The following is a 23,479-nucleotide window of genomic DNA, read 5'->3' on the forward strand; positions in this document are numbered from 1 at the left end:
AAAAAAAACAACCCTGCAATATGCGGATTTGAAGGTGAAAATTAATTACAATATGACTGCACTGTTTCGATAATATTGATCATTGATAAAACTTTACTGATTAATGAACCTCTGTAAATTATGTGTTTTGTGTCTAATATATTTTTCTAGAATACCTATCCTTAAAAGGGTCACAAAGCTATAACTGAAAAAAATCAATGCTAAAATTACATTTTATGAGATGTGGGATGATTACAAAGATAAAAACAAAAACTACTTTAAAGGGCTGTCTATAAGCTATAATTCATAGTGTAGCATTACTCTAGAGATGCATTATTATAAATAACCAATTACTCTGACAATGAAAGAAGTGTATTTTTTTGTAATATTGAAGTCATAGCTAACATTAGACTTTGCTATATTAGACTTGTCACTAATTCTCTTATTTCTATAGCCAAATTGTATACTTCTTGGAATTCTTATTTTACCTCCCAGTGCCCTAAATGTGCATTGTAATCTGGAGATCATGGACCATTGTACCTAAAGTTAGTAGAACGTGTGATATATATGCAAAGTAGCCTAATATCATCACCGTATATATTTTAAACGTTGATGAGAATAATGCATATTTTTCTTATGTTGTTCAGAATAAATTTTCCCTTGTTCTGAATCTCCATGATATTCTTCGCTTCCTTCATATGCTTAAATAATATTATACTTTCTTCATTAGTATTTTGTAAGCATATACTTTCCAAAAAATTTCAATACTTCCATTAAACTAAATCTTTTTTGCACAGGACAACTAAATTTATACATACAGAATTTCAGTGTAAAGCATAATGTTATGCATGTGGTCGGCACTTAAGTTTTGCTAAATGAATGCACCAAGTTAAATAAAAAAAAGAAGAAGAACCCATATGGATAATGTACTTCATTTTTATGAAGGAAAACTTCCCGTGCCAGTTTTAGAAGCTGAGCACATCTAGAAGAACTCTAGCTCTGTTAGTAACTCAAGGAATAATTACCGCTATGGCAACACTTCTGAGAATGGAATGTCAGTCCTATCATTTATCTCAATTTGACGGCAAATTATCACACTAATCTTTTTGTTTTCAGATTTGCAACATGAGTGATTTACAACTGAGCATCAGTTAAAACTTTTTTCTTGCCTTTTTCTTCTCCTTTTTAGCTCCCTGCGAAGGCAATACATTCTTCTGCCACAGTAACATGTGTATTAACAATACGTTGGTTTGCAATGGACTCCAGAACTGTGTGTACCCTTGGGACGAAAATCATTGTAAAGGTAATCATTCGTCCCTGGAATCTGCAAAATCCCTCTACCTGTAGCGTAGGAAGAAGTTTATCCAATGTTTCTATGTATCAGACAGCCTTAAAAATATATTGCATATTGGCTTTATGAACTTCCTGTAGGCTTTATAATTGATTTGTTAGCCTTTTCCTTTGCTTTTACTCGTGCTGTAACCAGAAGTTTTCACATTCCCTAAATGCACGGGACTATCCTTAGCACTTGATGTTCATTGGCAAATCTCCTTTTTGGAGCCTGCAGTAGGGCATTGGAGCTTTTCATGAAAAGCAGGGTTTCCTATCAGAAGCTCCTTCATCTGTGGCGGCACCTCTCACTTATCCAGTCCGTCTTCACCAGACACTGTGCACATACTCTAGAGATAAAAGTGAATCGAAGGAACATTAGGGCTTTCTGGTACCTAAAGCCACTTACCTCGACTTCAATTTTCCTACCCAAACGCTCTTCTTCCTCTCCAATGAGAATCGCTTCCAATGTTCCGGCTTCCTTCTCTAGCCTGTACGCAAAGGTTTGTTTACATAGAGAGCATCCCTTGGCTTGGTTATGAATGTTGCAAGTTTTGGTTAAGTTCAAAGTGCCACATATCCTCTTTTGTTCAGATCCAATATTAACCAGTTTGCAAAGGAAAAGAAATGGGCAAATAACGCCCCATGCTTAATGTCCAGTATCTTCTATTAAAATGCCCTCTGTGGATAGAAGCAGAGAGACGTTGCCACAGTACCCATGGTTCGTAGAGTCAATAAGAGAAGCTGATCCAGTATCAACTGTTTTGAGGAGATGGGCAATGATCCATGTTGTGTCCAAGGAACCACTTTGGAACGGATGGGAAATTAAGCATTTTGCGAAGAACCGTATACAGCACGGTTAGGGATTCGTTTTACTTGCCTAAAGCGGGTCTGTTCCCATGGTTCTTGGTGGCCCACCTTTCTCCATGGGCAAAACCTCTGCGCCGTTGCTCTGGATGGTAGGGTGGGGCAGGGACACTGGCTCGCTTCTCTGAGAGGAACACCCCTGCTTTATGAAGAAGGCACTCGGTGAGGATGGAGAAAGGGGCCATCTGGGCTTCTCAGCTTGTCTCTTCAGGGAACTCCACACTGTGAGTGAGCTGCAGCCAGTGTGACCGGGGCCCTGTATTCTCAACCTGCTGTGCCTGGTGTAGACCTTCTTTCCTACCAGTGGGGCCTGGGAGGAGGAGGGGAGACCCCGCATTCCAGCCACTCCTGCCTGGAATCGAGCATCTGCAGTATGGATCTGGGGGTGGAAAGGGCATTCAGAAATGCAGGTGGCTTGCCCTTCCTGGGGAGGTAGTGTAGCTCCAGACTGGGAGCCTGTAGGGAGAGGAAGCTTGTGTTGCCTGAAACCACCCTGAGTAGAGCTTCTATTGGGCTAGAAGCTTCTATTGGGATAGCTTCTATTGGGTGGAGGAGCTCAAAGGCCACAGACCATCCCTGTTCATAAAGAAATTCAGTAGATTTTCTTGAATAAATGTACCTCCCTTAAGACAATTTCCAGAAACTTTAAATGTTATTTTTTAACTTTTACCATGATGGGAAAAGACCCACAGAAGCCCTCATGCCAACATCCCAGAAGGGTCTGTCTTAAAGTGTAATCACCTTCTGGTATCAGAATACTGTTTCTTAGACTTCAGTTATCCACATCAGGAATAAATTGAAAACAATTTAGGCATATTCATGTTCCCATTAGTGGAGTTTGTGGGGTTTCTTATACCAAGAGAAAAAAAAAAGAATTTACTGTTTTTACCATTACCAATTGATTCACAAATGACATCCTGAAGGTTTTATAAGACCTTCTTCAAAACATATATTTACATTTAAAGTAGGGATGCTGTGCAACGGGAGAGCCGTTTCTAAGGCTAGAAGATAGGGTTCTCGTGAAGAGTGAAACCTTTTGTTTCTTTTTAAAGACTTGTTTACGTTTAAGACAGTGAAAGTTTTATGCTCAGCCTGTTTCATGTAAAGCTCTCAACGTGCGTTCGACTACCGTATTAACGCGTGGTGGGCAACGTGCGTTCGACTACCATATTAACGCGTGGTGGGTTGTTTCTTGTTTTGTTTGTTGTTTTCACTCTCCTCAACGTGTAGAAAAGAGGAAAGCCAGTCTGCTGGACCAGCTGACCAACACCAGCGGGACTGTCATTGGCGTGACTTCCTGCATTGTGATCATCCTTATTATCATTTCTGTCATTGTGCAGATCAAACAGCCTCGTAAAAAATATGTGCAAAGGAAATCGGACTTTGACCAGACAGTTTTCCAGGAGGTGTTTGAGCCCCCTCATTATGAGTTATGCACCCTCAGAGGGACAGGAGCTACAGCTGACTTTGCAGATGTGGCCGAGGACTTTGAAAACTACCATAAACTGAGGAGGTCCTCTTCCAAATGCATTCATGACCATCACTGTGGATCGCAACTGTCCAGTACAAAAGGCAGCCGCAGCAACCTCAGCACAAGAGATGCTTCTGTCTTGACGGAGATGTCGCCACAGCCCGTCAAACCCCTCATCCCACCCATGAACAGAAGAAATATCCTCGTCATGAAACACAATTACTCCCAAGATGCTGCAGATGCCTGTGACATCGACGAGATCGAGGAGGTGCCGACCACGAGTCACAGGCTGTCCCGACACGATAAAGCCGTCCAGCGGTCAGTATCTATAGATTTTTTGATGACAACTATTACCTGAAGACTGAAATGCTTCCAGAATATTGTGTTCTATTTTGTCTTCATTTTTCAGTTTCTCTTTTTTATTAATGACTTAAAGCATAGTATTTCAACTTTTGCCTCTTCTTTTGCTTTTTTCCGTGCTATCCATGCTTTTCCTAAATCCCGTTTGTGGACATATGTGTATGTGTGTGAGCACACACAAACCAAAGAGATTTCATTGATTTCTATACAGATATAATATTTATTTCTATAAAAATTATGGCTCTAATTTATATTGCTAATTTGCTTCCATGTGGTCATAAATGTTGCTCCAATCAATATTTATAGATTTTAAGATATGAGATGATATTTGGAAATAATTGCCTTACCAAGATGGTTAACCCATCTTGTTGAATAATTTTAATGTAAAAATAACATATTTTGCAATATAATGTATTATATTTTTGGTATGAAAGTTAAAACACTTTTTTCCACATATCACATAATACTTACATTACAAATTGCATATGATAGCATGGTATGCTAAAACAGTAAACATTTATATTTAAATGTAGTGAGGATTAGTAGAAACATTTTTCTTTTAATATCGAGACAATATTATCTATATTGTATTATTAGGCCTAAAATTAGTAAAAGTCTTGAGGAAAGAAGATTTAAATTGAGAAAAATATTATTTAAAATTCCCAAATCCAATCTTCCTATGTTTTGTTTTGCATGTTTACTAGCATTTAGTTTATTTTGTAAATGTACGTAATTCCTCAATTCAATATATATTCTCAAAACCTAAACTACTTTTAGTTGATTTAATATTTTTGCATGCTGATGGAAAAAATTTTATTTCCACAGTTTTATGTATTTTTAGGAATGCTTTTAAGTAAATATTTGTGTGCATATTTATTTTTTGTGAAAATATTACTTTGTTGAATGAAATAGCCATAACATTCCAGGTTCTGCCTCATTGGGTCTCTAAGCAAACATGAATCTGAATACAACACAACTAGGGTCTAAAAAGAAAATTCAAGGTAAGCAAATGCCCTTGGTTCCTTCTCCGACTTTGTTGTACTCTGTTTTGTTTTGTTCTGTTGAACTTGTCTTGTAGTTTTTTAGGGAATGTGCTATTTATTCATTCTTTCTTGAGATATGTGTTTCATAACATTTCACAATTAGAAATATACAGGATTCAATGCTGATGGAAGGATGATTCTTAGTATACGTATCTTTAAAATAAATGTTAATATTCTTACCATCAAGCATTGTACTACAATGTTATTGAAAAGGATGTTAAGTTAATAAGTTAAATTTTATCTATTTTAAGGTAAAGATACAAAAATTGGTGAAGTCTTAAAAGAAATACCAGAAGAAACCCAAGGTTTTCATGATTTAAAAAATTGAATAGTCTCAATATAGCTGAAGTCAATATATAAAACTGGTAATAATGGTATTGATTGAATTTGGCAACATTCTACTCCAAACTCATACACTAAGTATTCTGTGGTACTTATACAATTTGTGCCCTCTTATTTTTGCATGAATATGTAGCTTATTTCATCAAAATTAAATGCAGCATGTTATGTCAAATTTTATAATATAAAATTTGAATGCTTGGTAATGTAAAATGTTCCATAAATATCAGTTGTCTATGTGTACATCTATTTTGTCATCGGGTACCATAATGGCTTTATTTTTAGTGCTTAGAGTCTATATCTCTATTAGACTAATTTGTCTCCAATTAAATTTGCTTGGCGGTTAATCTCTTCAAAACTCTTCAGACCTATCAATTATTCTTGAATTAGGTGAATGCATTTCCATGCTCTATATTACTTTGATAAATTGGTGTATTTGTGTGCATATTTCATCGGGAGAAAATGTTTTAACTGTGTTTTATTTTCAGAGAAGAACTATTTATACAAACATGGGGACTGTGAAAAGAAAATTCTATAGTGAATTGTGAAAAGTGGACATATTTCTAAATTCATTCCACTGCCTTTATCCAAACTTAAGAATTACAGACATTTGTTATCCCTTCAGCAAGACATCCCCGCTGCACAATGATATGTTCATTTCCTAATTTGGTTGCTGGCCACCAAGTGCTCCTTAGTTTTTAAATACATTTTCAGATTTACTGGAAACTTGAAGAAGAAATTATTTCCTGATTAAGACTATCCCAACTTTATTTTTACTGTCAGTTTCACTTTGTTTCTATGTTGTTTTATGTCTTTGTTAGATAATTGTACATTGTGTGATATGTGAAAAAACACGATTTTGGCTGAACTTTGTGTTACATGTACATTGTTTTCATTATATAGACTGCTTGAGAATAGTGCGTTCCTGAGTGATTTTGAACATGCTACAGTGAAAAGTGAGAATATGGACCATGGAAACACCAGCTAGAGGTTTTATGGACTATAAACATCTGTTGTTGTATTAAGATTAAATGCAGCCAAAAGTACCGAGTAAAATTACTGGATTGCAATAAGAAAAATCTCATTTTTCGTCTTTCCTATATACCCCCATTTCCTTTTTTTTTTTTTTTAAATCAAAGGAAGATACCGAGTTTCAGAAATAGTTTTGAAATCAGGTATTTTACCGTTCATACCCTTCAGTAGAAATGATTTTTGATTAAGCACTTAGCAATATGATTGATTGACAGTTTGAGAAAATACCCTGCATGTCAGTACTGGATATTTGAATTGGAAAAATATCCTTTTTATTAGACACATTGTAAAAAGCATGCATTCTCCAATACTGCTGTTACTCTTCCATTTCCTTGTGTCATATGCTTGCTACTTGTAACTTTTTATATAAAGATATATAAAAATGTATAATAATTTCCTAACTTGAGTTAAGAGAAATGTTTTCTTCTATTAGAGTGATAAAAACTGACTTATGTAAGTACACACTTTATATCTACTCTTTCCACATTTTAGGCTACAGGATGTCCTTTAGTATTAAGACATACTTCTTCAAAATTTGATTTCTAAAACTTTATGGAGTACTTAGTCCACAAGGCAGTCAGAAAGAGTTAAATTAACTGGGGTAAATAGGATTCCTATTCCTATATCAAAAAGCATATGATATTCTGCAGCAACTGGGAGCATTTTCAGGATGGGCATGTTGTCCTCTTTACAACTAATTTTATCAGAAGAATTTAAGAAAGTGGACATTGTACCACTATCAAGCGCATTTAAAAGTGACATGTTCTTGTGCTAATCTGAATGACGTAGCTAGTGAACTAGTCACCAGTAACTTGGTCACCAGGCAAATCAAGCCTGCAAGAAAGGGAGCCAATATTCAAATTACCATGTTATTGTCCAACCCACAGAATTTATATTCAACATAAACATATAACCTCAATATGAGATGTCTAACTAAAGCAAGTACCACCAAGACCAAGACAGCATCTCCTCTTCTAAGGTTTAGGTTTTGCCCAGAATTCTCGATACATGGAATAGCCCTTACCTAAAGAAAAAGAATGCTAGTTAAGCATTTAAATATTTTTTTTCAGTATTAGAAAATTAAAAACAGTTCATAAAGTAGCTAAAAGTAGCACCCTTGCTAGCATACAATACTTACAAGGGGAACAAGGCCCTACGTTGCTAACACTCTTGCTTTCTTAAACAATTCAAATTTCTAAAATTCTTTTTACACAATTTCCCAAGTATCTCAAGGCCAGTATGACTAGCTCAGACTGTTAAAATATCAATATTTATCTGGCAACTTTAAAAGGAGTTACTCTTGCTGTATAGTACCAGATAAAGTCAATTAATTATAAAGCCTATAAAAGCATGTAATATCTTTTCCACCTTCAAAAACTCAACAAGACAGCAATCATGTCTCTCCCAGATGATGGATCTTATTACCAATCCTATTTACATATCTAGACTCTTCAACAAATTTATAAACTCAGTGAAGGGCAGTCCTATCTTTTCTTTCTTTCTTTAAAACCTTAGTAAGATTTTATCATAGATAGTAAAACTATGTCACAACTTGAACTATTTTTATTAATTCAGTTTTTATGTGAAAATGAATATAAGTGATATTTGCAAACTGCTTCAAAGTCAGCTAAAAGTATCTATCTTGTTTTATTTACAAAGAAATCCATTACTGGGGAACCACAAATTTGAGATATCCTGTAGGAACATACCCAGAGTCATTGCTCCCACAACAAAGCCTTGGACTGCCTCGCGCATGTGGATCAGGTGAATAGACACTTTAGTATTGCCCCTGCTCTTCAATTTATATAATCCATATGCAACGATTGCTGCAATCCTGCCATTCCTGTGAAACAGACAGTCACAAGTATGTCAAATGCATGGGGGCAGGGAATCAAGATGATTTTATCATCAATGTTCTATTTTTTTTTATAAGGATGCTTTAGGAGACCATTAACCAGCTAACATACAAATTGAGGTTTTAATTTTTCCCCCTCAGAACTAAAAATCCACAATTGGAAGCAAACAGTAGCAGATCCAGAAAGCTAAGATCGTCTTTAAAATGTGGGCTTGTGAAGCCAGTAAATAAATTCCTTTAAGCGTGCCAGGGGAGCTCTTCTCTGTCCTACTTCCATCCCCGAAGGCAATCAGTTAATGTGGTACAGACTGTAATAAACCATAACTGTGAGTATAACAGAAAAAAAAACTTTATGGAATATATTCTCCTTTTAGAATAGGAAAGTCTTTTTTAAATGCTTTAAAATCACAAGACCTTTTATGACCCAAATTACACAATGCTGAGTTGTCCTTATACTCAGGCACATATATGATTCCTGAAAGCTTACTAATTATGGTGTGTTTAATATAAATAAAGGAAAATAATATTATAATTAATTGCTGTTGAATTACATACTCTATAAAGTTTGATTTAGTGAGTGGGTACTTTTAAAATATTGAATGTGTATTCTCAGAAAATAATTTCTAAACCCAGATTACTGTAAATCTGCTTACCAGCATTTCCCAAACGGCTGAATTCTACAGAATTTTGTCCTACAAACACATAGCCATCTGGTCTATCACAATGCCAACCTGGTAAATCAAGCAAGCTCCAGAAAGCCAATAGATGAATTATTCACATACATCCCTGTTAGGAATTCAACTTCACATGTGTTACAGAAACAAATAAATGGGAAAGAAAAAATTTTCTGATAGAAAAATTAATTATCATAGCAATTCTGAATAGTCTGTATTGAAAAAATGTCAATCCACAGAATCTGATAAACTGGTAAATAGAAAAAATATATTGAACTTTATAAAGAAAGATTATTTTCTATTGTTTTGCTATATATTTTATATACATTATGTTGAAATTTAACCTTTTTTGTTTGACTTGACTAATTCTTTTATTATCATGCCTATTTTCATTCCTTTTACTTCAAAGTTGATGCATCCAGAGACTTTTTAAAGTGATTAGCCATGTTTTATATTACTGTCTCTATTTAGAAATCTTCATAAGACCCTGTACACTTTGAATGAATAATCTCAAAAAGGATGATATACATGTGAACCACTTACTATCCACTGTCCTTTCAGCTGTCCACAGGACTTTCCTCTTCCCAGTTCTTCCTAAATAAGCAGAATGCTTCTGATCTGCTGGTTCACTGCTGAAAGGATATTTGCACCAGAAATCGAGGACTTAAAAAAATAAATCCAACTACATTAAGTATAATGATAAAGATAGATTGCTTACATATATTTAATACACAACAGCTCCATAGGAAAACAAAAATATTGAAATGAAGAATAGGCCTCTTCAGTGGTAATACTGAGAATGTATAACTCAGTGTATAATTGGGCATTGCCTAATCAGAAAACAAGATAGTGATGGCTCTGAGGCAGGGGCCTGGAAGCATCCTGTTGTCCCTGCCTCAGCTCTAGATGCTGGATCTTGAGTGTATAGGGGCTCCATGATGGCTGGGGGTTTCCTGAAGGAAGGTCTTTAAAAGCCAGTATTGAAATCTACCAACACATTAAAAATTCCTGTTTACTGGCTACATCAGACCTTGTCACCTGAATATCAACCTTTGGTTTATATTCAAGTGGGGGGGACACATGTAGATAAGGCATGAGATATTTCAAGACTTTCAAGATGTTTCAAATCAAGTTATTTTAATAAATAGTTATATTTTTTGATAAAGTGAATTCAAATATTACTTGCACGAGTCCTTTATTAATCTCATGCTTTCTGATAGCGTAATTACACACCATGGTAGTTAATTTGAAAATAGCTGTTTGTGTCTCATTTCCCTATGTTTGAATTCACTTTCAAAATCTGGGAGGCATATCATGATTATATGCAACACCTATGAAACCCTGAATTAAGCTTTTTACTTCTGTCCAAGTGCATTTTAGTTGCCTAATTCAAGGTTGGCATGCTGATTTGGAAATATGATTTTTATGTACCTGATTTTATACACAAGCCATTTTTATGCATCATATTGGAAGATAGACATATGTAATATTTGATTTACCGTAATTCGATTCCATTTGATTAGATAATTAAAATGTGACTGTAAACTTAATTGGAGATCAATGTCTTTGGGCTTTTAAAGGAGAACAGTCCACATTGTGGAGATGCTGGCTTTTCTGTTTTGCATTATTTTTTTCACCAAAATTATTTCAATGACTCCATAAACCATTATTCTTAGCATTTAATAAAGTTAGACCTTTGACATTTCTTGAATATTCACTTAATATTGAATCAACTTTTTCTATATTTTTCATTTAGGAATTTGGCTTTTCCTCAAATTTGATAGCATTTTTAAAATTCCACGAATGGATTTTCCTCAACCTAAGAATATCTTAATAAATAACAAAATATGATACTGATTCCTATTCCTTAATTAAAGTAATGACAAATTATCTTTTGGTGGTAAAATAAATAATAGCGTTTTATCTTCTTTTGAAATTTGTATATTTCAATGATGAAAATGAATCCTGTCAGATTCCAACTCTGGAGGGAGGTTAAATAAATAAAATCATGAAAATATTATGAATGTGAAATGCATATGATTTGAAAAGTGAGTCTCAGTTTTGTCCAACTTCACTGAAGTGAGTTAGTTTCTGTGTCATGCCTACCTGTACATTCTTCCTCCTTTGGCTCATTTTTGGGATCATACTAATGGCCCAGAGTGTCCATCCAAAAAATTGTCAAATAGATAAAATAATTTTTAAAATCAGACTTGAATTAATTATCAGCTTCTTATCCATTTAATTAATAATTCCCGTTTCTCTCTTAAAGGTGGAATTAAGTAACAGAATAAAATATATTGTTAAAATAACCAGAGATGTGTTTTTATAAATAATCTTGTTCAACAAATCAGAGCCCTTTGTTAATGTAGAATTATCCTGATTAATTTTATTAATGAGTTTGTTTAAATTGTACTACAGATTTCTTTAACTGAATTATATTATTCAAATAAACCCAACAGTGTGATAGAAATAACAAATCTAGGTGACTGACGTCAGGCACTTGTAACATCTCAGCTTTTTTTTATTATGGCCTCTGGTTCTGTACTTTCTTATGTGTTATTAAAGAAGTAAATGCCTTCTTAGTATGCCTTTAATTCCTCAGACTTCAAACTTACTAGGGTTGGTTTCCAGAAGGTTCTTATTCCTGCACTAGTATGATCATAAAGTTAAACCACTTCTTTGTGTCCATAATTGTGCAGCCAACATGTTCCTGTTTATCCCCAACTTCTATCACCTCTCCAAACTCTGAAGCATGTCGTTTTATATTGGTTCATTCTTTGGAAAAAAAAATTTTTTTGCCCTCTTCTTAATAGACACAGATCTAGACACAAAATGTAAAAGTGGTCAGAAAACATAGCATATAAATTATTTAAAATAAAATTTTCCTTATTATATCATATTATAAAATTTGTGCTCTTTATTCACTTTCTCATGAGTTAAGTTTAATATCAATATAGCCAGCATTTTTCTTGAGCCTGTACAATCTATATACCAGGATTCTTCCTAAGTGCTTTGGGGATGAAAATAAAAGGTGGAGAACTAGTGGGGAGCATAATTATGGAGGTCTATAGAAGGTAGTGTTCTTAGCAGAGCTCAATAAGGAAAATGAAGCTCAAAATTATTTGCTAAGCTTTCCATCTTGAAAAGTTAATTGGTTGCTTCCTGCTAATCTGGCATGGAAGATGAAATATATTCAACTGTCAAGAGAATACAATACCAAGAATGTTTTATAATAAAGAAGTCAGTAGCATAGATAAGGGGGTAAAATATATTCTCAAAGAGATCAAGAGATGCTTGATGAATAGTTGTCCTTCTAAGCAGGTCTTGAAGATTGAGAACAATTGTCAAATGGTGGAGCAGGGAGAGATTTCCTCCTAGAGAAATGAGAGCAGAGAGTAGTCTCCCAAGGCCATGTAAATATTTGAGTTGGCTGGAGCATAGGATTAGACTAAAGGAATAATAGTCAATATAGTTGGAAGAGCAGGTTGGCGTTTACATCATGATCTCTGAGTGCAGGTAATGCCATCCAAAAGACTTCACGTTTTAGTCAAAAAAGAATTTTAATGTCTCTTAGCAAAGTTGAGCTGAAAAACTATAAGTAGAATCCTCTGACAGCGGTGTATTTGCTAAACTAAGTGAAACTGGAATAAATAAAGGAAATCAAAACAATACAGACACAAGATATTAAAAAAGAATAACCGATGGATTGTTAGATATCCAGAAATATCTGTCTTACTTTCTATTTATTTTCTACCATTTTTTTATTATTTCAAGATCATGGTTGGGTAACTAGCCAAAATACTGAGTGTTGTATGCTAAACACCATTCTGAGAGTTTTTCATGTAAGTATTCCTTTCGTCTTCTTAGCAATTATTATTATTATTAATAATAATAATACTTGTTGTTATGGTTGTTTTATTGTTATTCCATTGTACCTATAAGGAAACTGAAGAGAGTTTTGGTAGCTTTTCTAAGATTGCACAATAAAGAATGATACATCCAGGTCTGAACTCAAGCTGATTAACCCCAGAATCAGCCAGCAATCCTATCGATGTGAATACAACCCTTTAATATTCAAAACAGTACGTTTCACTGAAATAAGTTGATACATATTCATAGAAACCCCATACTTTTGTGTTTTCTCATCTGTAAAAATATGTATTATAGCAACTTCTCTCCACCCTATAGCTTTTGAGGACCAAATGACAATGCATTGGAAGATACTTTTTATACCCTATGATACATTATAAATAAATCATTTTTCCTAAGTCATGTGTAAACCTCATTTTATAATGGACATGGGACAAATGTATCACGTATACAGAGCAGTAATGAAAAATAACTTCTAGCCTCCTCTTGTCCACAGTGAAATGTATGATTTCCAGAGCCCATTGATTCTTATTTCACTTGAATGACATTTTTCCCCAGTGCTTCTTCTATTGCATCATCTTATTGAACAACATTGAACTCCAGAGCTCCTAAGTGATCCCAGAAGCCCTAGTCATCAAGTACCAACAGAAATACTAACACTTGACAGAAAATTCTGTTTTTCAATCCCAGACAATTGTTTGGTATACATTCGCATGACAGCCTAATAGTGAGATAAGCAAGCAAATAGGTAGGTAGATGACTGCAGTCTCATCACCATAATTATGGTACAAAAATGTGGTGCAATGCAGTGAAAATAGCTTTTCAACAGGACAATTTCAAATTTTAGTTTCACTTCATACTTCCCATTTGCTCTTAAGGATGTTGTTGGAATCCTTTGAGCTTCGCTTCCTTTATCCTTAAAATAGAAAGTCTATACCCAATAATGAAAGTTGCTCTGAAAATCAGAGATGACACCATCATAAACAAACAACATGAAATTGGTGGTACCAATATGGGGGCTCTAGTTTTCACATTTGTGTCTTACCAGTTTGTACTCCAGAGTGGGCAAAATGTCTCCTCTGTGCCTGACTTTTGTCCATCTGTGAACCAGTCATTGCTGACAAAAATATGGACTTCTCTACCTCCGTGATCAACCGTGGGTTTAGACAACTCGGGAAAAGCCCTCACCTTTCAAAGGTGACATCCGTTTAGGACGGATTCTTAGGACAGAACCAGACGGAAGGAGCGTAGAGGTTAGTAGATGGGGGAGAATGAGGTTAGCCGTTTCCTCTTAGCTCTTAGTGTGCCACCACCTGACATAAATGAGGTTGACACTGGAAAAGACATCAACACAGATATGCTATTAATGATGTGTAATTGAGAACTGCTAATTTCTGGAATTTAAGGATTTGAAAGTAGGCATCAGGAATGAGCAATTTGGGGATCCTTCAAAATAACTGTTAAGTGCATAGTCAATACGGCTCTGCTTAAGTGAGCAAATGAGGACAAAAGTTACATTTAAATAAATAAATACATTCCTTTACTTGTCACAGAGAAGCACTGTCCTGACCTGACACGTGTCTTATATTCATTAGCCTTTCCTTCTAGAAACTACAGAATTAAGCCAGATTCAAAAGTAAACTTAAAGAAGTACGGTTTAATAACCATTGTGATGGGCACATTATCTTCCTCCTTTTTTATAAAAAGTTTAATTTGCAGGTTGTGTTTTCAAAATAAACATACACAAAATACAAAAATGGTAAGTTTTAGAACACACAAATCCAGAATAACATTTAAACAGAATTGCTTGAAATACATATCAATTCAGTATACTTACAAACCATGGGTCTCTCTAAATTTTTATATTCTTACATATGCTAACTTTATGAATAAAAGTGTCTTTTTAAAAAATCACTCTTTAAGTGGCAGCTTTTCCAAGTAGATCATTCTTGTTAAGATGGATACTACGGACATAGTTTCATACAATATACTTGCCTAACTTTCTGAAAGGACAGTCTTTTTGTGTTAAAAAAAAAGAGTAATGAACTCTTGTTAACTGATAATATTGAAGTATTTTATAAAATATTCATGCACTTGTAAGAAAATGCCTTCTCTCTCTACAAGTACTCCTTTTTTATAGCCAAGGTTTTTCTCCCAGCTATGTTGAGACTTTTGTACGATATATATAGATATTTCCTGAGCCTGGGCTTATCCTTTAGTCACTTGTAAACAGGCGTCATTTTTTGAAGGACTGTGCTGGTTGGTAAGAAGTTACATCTCATCTTCAAATCGACTCTGCTCTGAATTGGTAGGGCTGGGACTCTGCAGATGAATCATTTCCTCTGCCAGCTGATCGCCGCTCAGGTCTCCTAACAGAGGGCAGTAGAGGAAGATGGGAAGACAGATGAGGACCTGAAACACTTCTATGTTTGCCTCCTGTTCCTGCCAACATCCTCTAAGAAACAGAACTTGGATTCACTGGCAGCCTCCAGCCTCCTTCAGCCCTTGGAGACCAAGCCTCCCAGCTCCCCCTCAGAAACATCTGCACCAGCTCGGCGTGTCCTCCTCACAACTCTGAGCCCTGCCTCGGAAGGACTCCTTCTGGATTCTAGATTCTGAACACTTCCATTCATTTCCGTTGTTTCCTCAGTCCTAGAGCAAGCCAGGCTCTGTATGGCTTAATATCGGCTACCTCCTTATTCCCTTTGCATTTTTCCAGTCTTCCAAACCTGTGTAACAGATTCCCAGGATCACAGTCTCTCTGTTGATATATCTACCATGTCTTCTGTTTTCCTGACCTGAGGATTATGATTGATTTTAACTGGAATGTGTTTCCTTGCTAAGGGCTTTTTAAAATTCTTCCCTGAGATTCTTTTACTTAACTTATAACAACTTTGCCTAATAAAATTTCACACAAGAATGAAGTGTTTGGCTAAATTATTTCTGGAATATTAGTTCTATAGCATGAGACATTCAATTATGTATGAGAACAGATACACATGTTTATAATGAGCAAACGTTCCCTTTCATGGGGTGGGTGTTCTTCAGTTCTCATGGGGATTTAAAAGGGAGAATATCAGCTCTATTAAAATGACAGTGAAATGAAAAGGCATCATGGGTCCTCTTTCTAATTTATATTCCTGACCTAAACAGCTCTAGTCAACTCTTCTTAATTTATTTATGTGGACCAAAATCAATTCCTGTGGATCTTTAAATTTTTTCTTTATTCTCTGGGAATAAAGCCCCTTTTAAAATGGTTGGCCAGTGCCTTCAGGAGAGCTTAGAGACCCTACCCTGGTCTATTAGACGTTTCAGAGAATTTCCTAGGAGGGTTAATAACTTAAATTCTAACTAATCAGCCACAGAACTTAGAAAGTTAAAATTTTATAACTTCAATTTTTCACAGGGAATGACTTCAAATCTAACCACCTAGTGATAAGAATTTTAATCTTTCTAAAGTCAACCATCATCAAACTTTTATCTCAAGGGAACAGGGAGACAAATAAATGTGGCTGACAGGTGCATTGAGTAATTTGACTCAGTCTGGGGTCTGTTAAATTTTGATTCCCTGCAGTTTGTGACTATACAGAAGGAAAGATCCATTTTTCTGGCTTAATTGGATGAAACTATAGCTTGTTATGATAAACTCATTTCATACAAAAAAATATTCTCAATACTACTTAAATTTGGATTTTTCCCAGAACACTCACCTGTACATATTCATGTTTTCTTAGTAAGTCTAGCCAACTTAGCCATTTCTGAAGGTACAAAAAGAAAGAGCTTTGTCTCAAAAGAGCAATGACCAGTGAAAGCGTAGCTCCGCGTTAAAGTATTAAAAATAAGAAACCATGGTTGAGTGTTCAACTTGTGTGAAACACTGTTCTAAATATTTTTACAGGTATTTATCCAGTCAATCCTCATAACAACCTTATAATAGATAAAAATATTCACTCTTTTGTGCCATGCAATCTAGTTAAAGGAAACATACAGTAAAGAACAAAAACAACAATAATGATAAAAACCATTTGTCATGTTATGAATGTGCCTTGCCCAAAAAATTAGGCATACTGGGGGGACAGAGAGTGTTGAGATACAGAATTGGTATTTTATGAGGAAAAGACATGAGCATCCCTGGTAGTGTAATGTTTGACCAAAGTCTTAATGAAGTAAAATAGTGAGCTGTGAATATCTGAGGGGGGGATATTTCCTGGAGTTCGAAAAAGTTTGCCTGATATGTTGGAGAGGACGGTGTGGGAGGAATGGATTGAGGGAGTGACAGCAGTAAGAGATAAAGGGAGAAGCAGGTGGGGATGCGATCAGTTAGGGAGATCAAGCAAAACTTAAGAAATTAAAGTTTAGTCTGACAGAAATGGGAAGGGGCTGAAGGGTTTTAAGAGAGCCGAATATGGCTAAGCTCTACCTGGTCTCCTCTGTTGCTATGCTGAGAACAGTTTATACAAGTGTCAGTGTTGAGGTCGGGGGAACAACTAGAAGACATTAGTGCATCGACAGGGCAGGTGAGAGAGGATGGAGTGTGGTGATCTGTCAGGGAGCAGTCAGGAAAATCAAAGCCACTTGAAATATCCAAGTCATGAAAGACATAGCTAGGAATTAAGGTCTTAAATAAGCTGTGGAAAAACCTGAAGGAGCAGAGTTCAGAGAAGTTTCACCAAAGGTCTCAGCCTGAAGCACCAAAGGAGCTCTGATGTCTCGAAGATTCTGCAATTCTCAAGACTCTCTGGAAAACCCTACAAAACCATTGGCATCTACAGAACCAGAGTGAAGAGGGGAGTTCTGAAAAACATGCCTGCACATATGGAATATCATTACACGCCTACGCCTCTGGCTGTATATGTCTTTGGAGGAGTCTCTCCCATTTGGCAAATCTCGCTTGAGTTCTCATCACTGACAAATCCTATCATTAACTTACACTTTCTAAAATTCCTTAAATAGGAATTATTACCTGTTTATAGTCTTGCTTTCAGTGTAAACTTCTTTTCCTATGCCATTCATTATTCAGCGGATTGGTAGAGAGGGAAGATGAATATTTGGTCTTACTCTCTCTCTGGAAGTAGAAGTCTACCTTAACATATTTAATTAAATTGCTTATTTTTATATTTTTTCTTCCTACTGGTGTACCAGCTTTTTGAGGGAAAGAAGAAACTTTTTCATTTTTTGTAACCCCAGAAGATAGCATCATTCCTGGAATATGCTGGATGCATAATTAACACTTTTTGGTTGAATGAAAAACTTTTCCATAATAAGAGGAATAATCGTAGGGCAAGCTAATGCTAGTAGGCTAAGAGAATCAAGATGAACAAGTAGAGAGTGTATATTAGGGTGATCTACACTGAGAAAAACTTAATTTAAAAAATTTTGAAAAAAGCAACCTACACTGAGAGAAAGTATCCATATGCAATTATGGTTCAAATTTGAGTGAGTTTGTGAAGGAAGTATTGGACCGAAAGGGTGTAGTGTGAAGAGCAGAAAAATATATAAGAAGCAGGAATTCTAAAAATGCATGCAGAGCACAGCCAAGCTTAAAAGAGCTGCAAAACATTTTGAGTATACCATTTCATTTTTTCTATTAGTTTTTTTCTTTTTTTAATCAGGGAAATCTTTCAACTATTCATGATGGACTTGGAAAAAAAAGATTAGAGATTTACATTCTTCTCAAAGTTTACCAAGAATGATTGAATTCAGATGCTTGTATTTTTTTTTCAGATACCATTACATTTCTTGGTGCAATGCTTTGCAAATAGACGGCTCAATCTTGTCAAGCTCTGAAAGGATGTATCTAAAGATTATCGAAGAAGTTATTTTAGAAATTGTGCTTTTTTAAGAACAACAATGCAATGACAACAAAACCCTTTTAGAACCAGACTAGATTCATTGCTTTCCATAGAGTATTTTCAATTTACCTGATGGCCGTGCTCAGATTACATTATGGCAGGAGCTGGAGCTTGGTCAGAGCAAAGGCAAAACAACATGTGCATCTGTTAGGAGGATCTGATTTCTCAGCAATAGACACCTAGTTTTCTCATGTCAGAGTGAGCATTCTTCCCGGAAATGACAAGTTACTATGAAATAAGGTTAACTATAAAGTGATTCTTGGACACACATTGTTTTCTTTAATGGTATCCTGACTGTAATTCTGAAGGAAGATATTATTATGTTCTCCATTTTACAGGTAAGCAAACCGAGTCTTAAAGAAGTCAACTGATTTATCCAGTTCACAGAGCCAATAAATACAGGGACTCCCAGACGTTTCTCACTGACAAACTCATTTCTACCAAAATGATGACTTCATGTATTGGGCCTGGAGATGTGCTACTGTTTGATATACATTATCTAATTCAATTCTCAGAACCTCACTATAAGGTGGATATAAGTAACCCCATGCTTTTCCTCAGGGAATTGATGCTCAGTGACCCTATATGACTAACGCCAAGGGAAGGATTTAAAACCATTGGGAGGGTTAAAAAGAAAAACAAAACAAAACAAAATAATATGCATGAATCTTCATCTCTATGAAAACTAATTGTCTCATCAACAGTGAGTTATTTATTTGGTTTCTCTTTATAGGAATTAAGTTGGATTGTCTGTTTTTAATGAAGCACCACCAACACTCTCTACTAGGACTGAAAACTAGGTTTCACAGTACTCCTTCCCTCTTTGGCTCAGGGTTAGAGTTTGTCAATGAGAGGAGTTCGCATAGGATTTGGAAGGAGGAATGGAGTGGACGTCATTCTTCTCAGGAGGTCCTGGTGGTGGGCAGATGCAGCAGCTACTGGGCCATGTCTACAAGCTCCCAGTTCTCCGCGGTGGTGACCAGACACGGAGGCGCCAACATCTCCTGAGCTCTGCCTTCTCTCTGACCCCTGTGCTTCAGTCCTACGTCCTTCTGGAACATGTCCCCATTCCTTCAGCTGCTGCCTCCCTGATCTGCACTACTCATCTCCTCTCACATCTGTGGAATCCCCAGTTCCTATAGTAAATTCCTTATTCTCATAATGCTATAGAAATTCTACTTTCCTGACTCAACCCAGACTAAATACAGGTGGAAGATTTGTCCTGTGTCCTGGTATTGCCAGTAGAGGGGCAGTGATTCTTTTCTGAAAGAAACAGAATGGTCATTGGGTGGAACACACTTGAAATTTTTAAAATTATATATATTCCAATAAGTTTGCTTAATGCAACCCAGTTAACTGTAGGGGGAAAAAAAAATAGAAAGCATCAGAGAAATATTCAACATGTGCAAGGAAGCCTGTGTATCTAAAATGAACAAGTTTCCCTAAATGCTTTTTCTGATCAAGTAGTGCCTTTGGCTTTGACATGAGGTGAATCGTGCACAAATATGCAAAAGGATTTTGATGTCATAAAAACTGAAATAGTAACAATATTCTTATCAATATCTAGGAATGAGACTAAGGATTTAAATATGCTGACAGTAACATTGGTATATTACATATCATTATATTTTTACAGTCTGTACTCTAGAGAATGTATTTCACTTTTTATTATTAATACGGCTACCATTTATTGAGAACATACAACATTTGAGCCCACTGAGTTTATAAGAAATTACATATATTTTTTGTGATAGGTAATGTAGTACAAGAACATGAAAATAACACTTTCAGGTTAGCACATATTTAAAAAGCCTGGATTTTTAAAATCATAGATTATAAAGCTAAGGTCTTACTATGTACCAGGTGGAAGCATATTGAACTATACATGATGGAAAAAAACACACCTTCTTGTGTGCAGAGTATACAAACCTAAACATATAAAATGATAGCACTGTCACTGATGCTGTCATAAAGATTAATGCAGAGGAAGTTCTTTGAAAACAAAACCTGCTGTTAAATGCTCAATGCAGGTACCATTATGAGATTCAGGCCCATCTATCAGTATCCACTAAATAAAGATTAACAGCCTTCTCTCTATTACGGGTGTTACTTATTCCCATTCTATCTATGTCTCTGAGGAATAAAAGAATCTTTATCCATAATACTGCTGCCAAGTTATTATTGAATGGAGTTACTATCAATGTATACAGAAATAGATAATTTGACTCTTAATAATCTAATCAAACACTTAACATACCATGCTGCCTATCTGTGACTAAAACAGATTATATACAATGTTTTGTTACATGTAAGTGAAGACTGATTTGTGAATTCAAAATACAACATATTGAGTACAGTATTTCCAAAGATAGCATGAAAAAGAACTAGGCCTATAATATGGTAAATTTGTAGTGAACCTTTCCCACATGGTGTCATGGAGAACATATCGGCAGCACGTTTGCAATTAAGAATATCACTTAAAATGATGCCAAAAACACCTAGTTTCTGCCTCTTTTACTTGAAATGCTGAATCCTTTGCAAATCATCACGACGGTGAAGAATTGCATGAATGCCCAAGAGGAAACCTACCTGGTGGTGTTTGCCTTCACATATGTTCAACAAGGTCATGCCAAGTATTAATGTATAAAGCTAAAGAATAAAACAATTATCTCAGAAAAAAAGGAAATTGTTATTGTGTTCTTGGGAGAATTATATCTTGGTTACTTAATGCTATAACTTCTGTAGGATCCACTTTTCCTGTTTACCCCTGTTGTTTAACCTTGATTTTGGCTAAAACACTGTTACTGGTCTTCAGGGCTCAGTATCCACGTTCCTTGTGTTTCTATCGGGTGGCTCACTCCCACATTCCTTGACTCGCCTCCCTACTGAGATAAGCATTACTCCAATATGCCAACAATTAGTATAGAAAAGAGTCATCCCTATAGACTGAAAACAACATAGAGGGCAGGCGCTATTTATGGTATGTTTTGATTACCTCTCTGTATATATACAGTCTCTAACATAGCTCCAGGGACATAGCAGGCTAACAACGTACATTTGGTGAATGAATATATATTCATTATATTATTCATCAAATGATATAGATACATATTTTAAATAAGAAGTTATGCTTAGTTTTAATTTCTTCTCTCTTTTTATATCAAGGGGCCAATGAGCATTTAAAATATTCTAGGCTGACATCAAGATGGTTAACTTTATCCTTGTGGTTTCCAGCACCAGGGCATTTTTCTTCTACAATAGCTTAGCAGCAGTAAGTTATGACCCATGAACTCAGTGGCTCATGCAAACAAACTCTTATTTTTCGCTCTCCTTTCATGTCAGAGGCGGTGGGTCGGCTCCTACACTTTTGTTCCCCATGGGTCTCATTCCGGAAGCTAGTCTGGAGGAGGAGCCCTTTTTGAAGATATGCTATTCTCATGGGAGAGGAAAAAACAAGAGAGCTGGAGGATATTTCTGACGCTTCTGCTTGGTCTTGGCTTAGACCACATGCGCTTGCATTCCATCAGCCAAACCTGTCACATGGCCAGACCCAGAATCAGTGGGGAGGGATGTAAAATCATCTCACAAAGAAAGAGGGAGCAAACAGCTGGAGAGAATGACATAATCCTCCTCTCCTCTCTATAAAACTGATCCTGTAAAGGAGGAATGTTTCAGAAAGTTATCCCCATTTTAAGAATGACATTCAAGGACCAGAATGTGTTATTCAAAATGTTTAATTAAAATCATAGAAATCGGAAAGGTTTTTGTCATCCAACACATTGAATTCGAGCTTTACAATCAAAATATCTGTGAACTTTATAGGTCTCATGGTTACTTGCCCTCTCTGAATCTTAGTGTCAGTATATGTAAAAAAAAAAAAAGGAAAATGAACAAAAATACCCACCTTACAGAGTTTTTGTGCAAATTATATAATAACATGTTTAAAAGTACCAGTGACAGCTCCAGACTTAGAGTAGCACATACTACCCTCCTCTGTCTCTCTCCCTCTTTCCAGCCCCTTCTCTTTTCTCTAAAATATCTTTTTTTCTCCCTCCTCCTTCCTGCTTTCTCTAAATTATCTTTAGGCTGGGAGAAACACTTAGTTTTAGTTTCATTGCTTTGTTCAGTAACTTCTGGCTTCCTGAAATCTATCTTCCCTTAACATTTTTTAATCCCTCAGCTACTTTCCACCAACTACCTTTGACATTGAAAGCTGGGGATTTGTTCTCCACCTCATGGTCCTGAGGCTTCAGCTGATTTTCATAGCTTCCTGCAGGCAATATATTCTCTCAACCTACACTATTAGATGAAAATCAAGCAGTGGTTTTGCTTTTTCTCTTTAACTCTAGAGATCTGCTAGGTCACTGTCATTCCTTCAGTCTTTTCCTGGATCCTCCTTCATAAGAAAGGTATTCAGAAACATATGAGAATATAGTTACTGGCAGCAAGAAACTCAGCTTTTCAATTTCATTCTTGAAGAAAAATCTCTTTTCTCCTGCCCACATTCTTTCAAAGCATCGCAGAATAAAGTGACTGTTTGTACTGTCTTCCAACCTGAAATAATTTGACATATTGCTTCTGAAATGAATCTAAACTTAAAGTCTAAAACTTTAATTAACAAATAGAAGTAATGCTGTACCCATAGATTTCACAGCTTTATGACAGTTTGACACTTTGCTGTACTGCTTCTCAGACTCCTGGTAAAAATTAAGTGTTTATTAGTTTGACTTTTGACTAGCAACAAAAAAAATAAATATGGTAAATATTTGAAGTATTATCATGTATGTGTAATTATATATGTACATGTT

General features: G+C 35.7%; 1 protein-coding gene across 6 annotated transcripts in view; it reads left to right on the forward strand.

Annotated features, from left to right (window-relative positions):
- The window catches only part of NETO1 (neuropilin and tolloid like 1), a 101,140-nt gene extending 84,393 nt beyond the window's left edge, over positions 1–16,747 (forward strand). For 3 of the 6 annotated variants that reach the window (XM_082355254.1, XM_082355250.1, XM_082355255.1), the window contains 3 exons: positions 1,169–1,282; positions 3,406–3,964; positions 4,933–6,509. In XM_082355254.1, coding sequence (XP_082211380.1) covers positions 1,169–1,282; positions 3,406–3,964; positions 4,933–4,993 — 734 coding nt within the window. In that variant the 3' untranslated portion in view covers positions 4,994–6,509. Of the gene's footprint in view, positions 1–1,168; positions 1,283–3,405; positions 3,965–4,932; positions 6,510–15,131 lie in introns of those variants that run through there. The other 3 variants (XM_082355253.1, XM_082355251.1, XM_082355252.1) reach the window with 3 other exon arrangements.
- Positions 16,748–23,479: the final 6,732 nt, after the last annotated feature.

This window comes from Balaenoptera borealis (assembly GCF_965194805.1).
Source record: "Balaenoptera borealis genome assembly, chromosome: 14".
Classification (NCBI taxonomy): domain Eukaryota; kingdom Metazoa; phylum Chordata; class Mammalia; order Artiodactyla; family Balaenopteridae; genus Balaenoptera; species Balaenoptera borealis.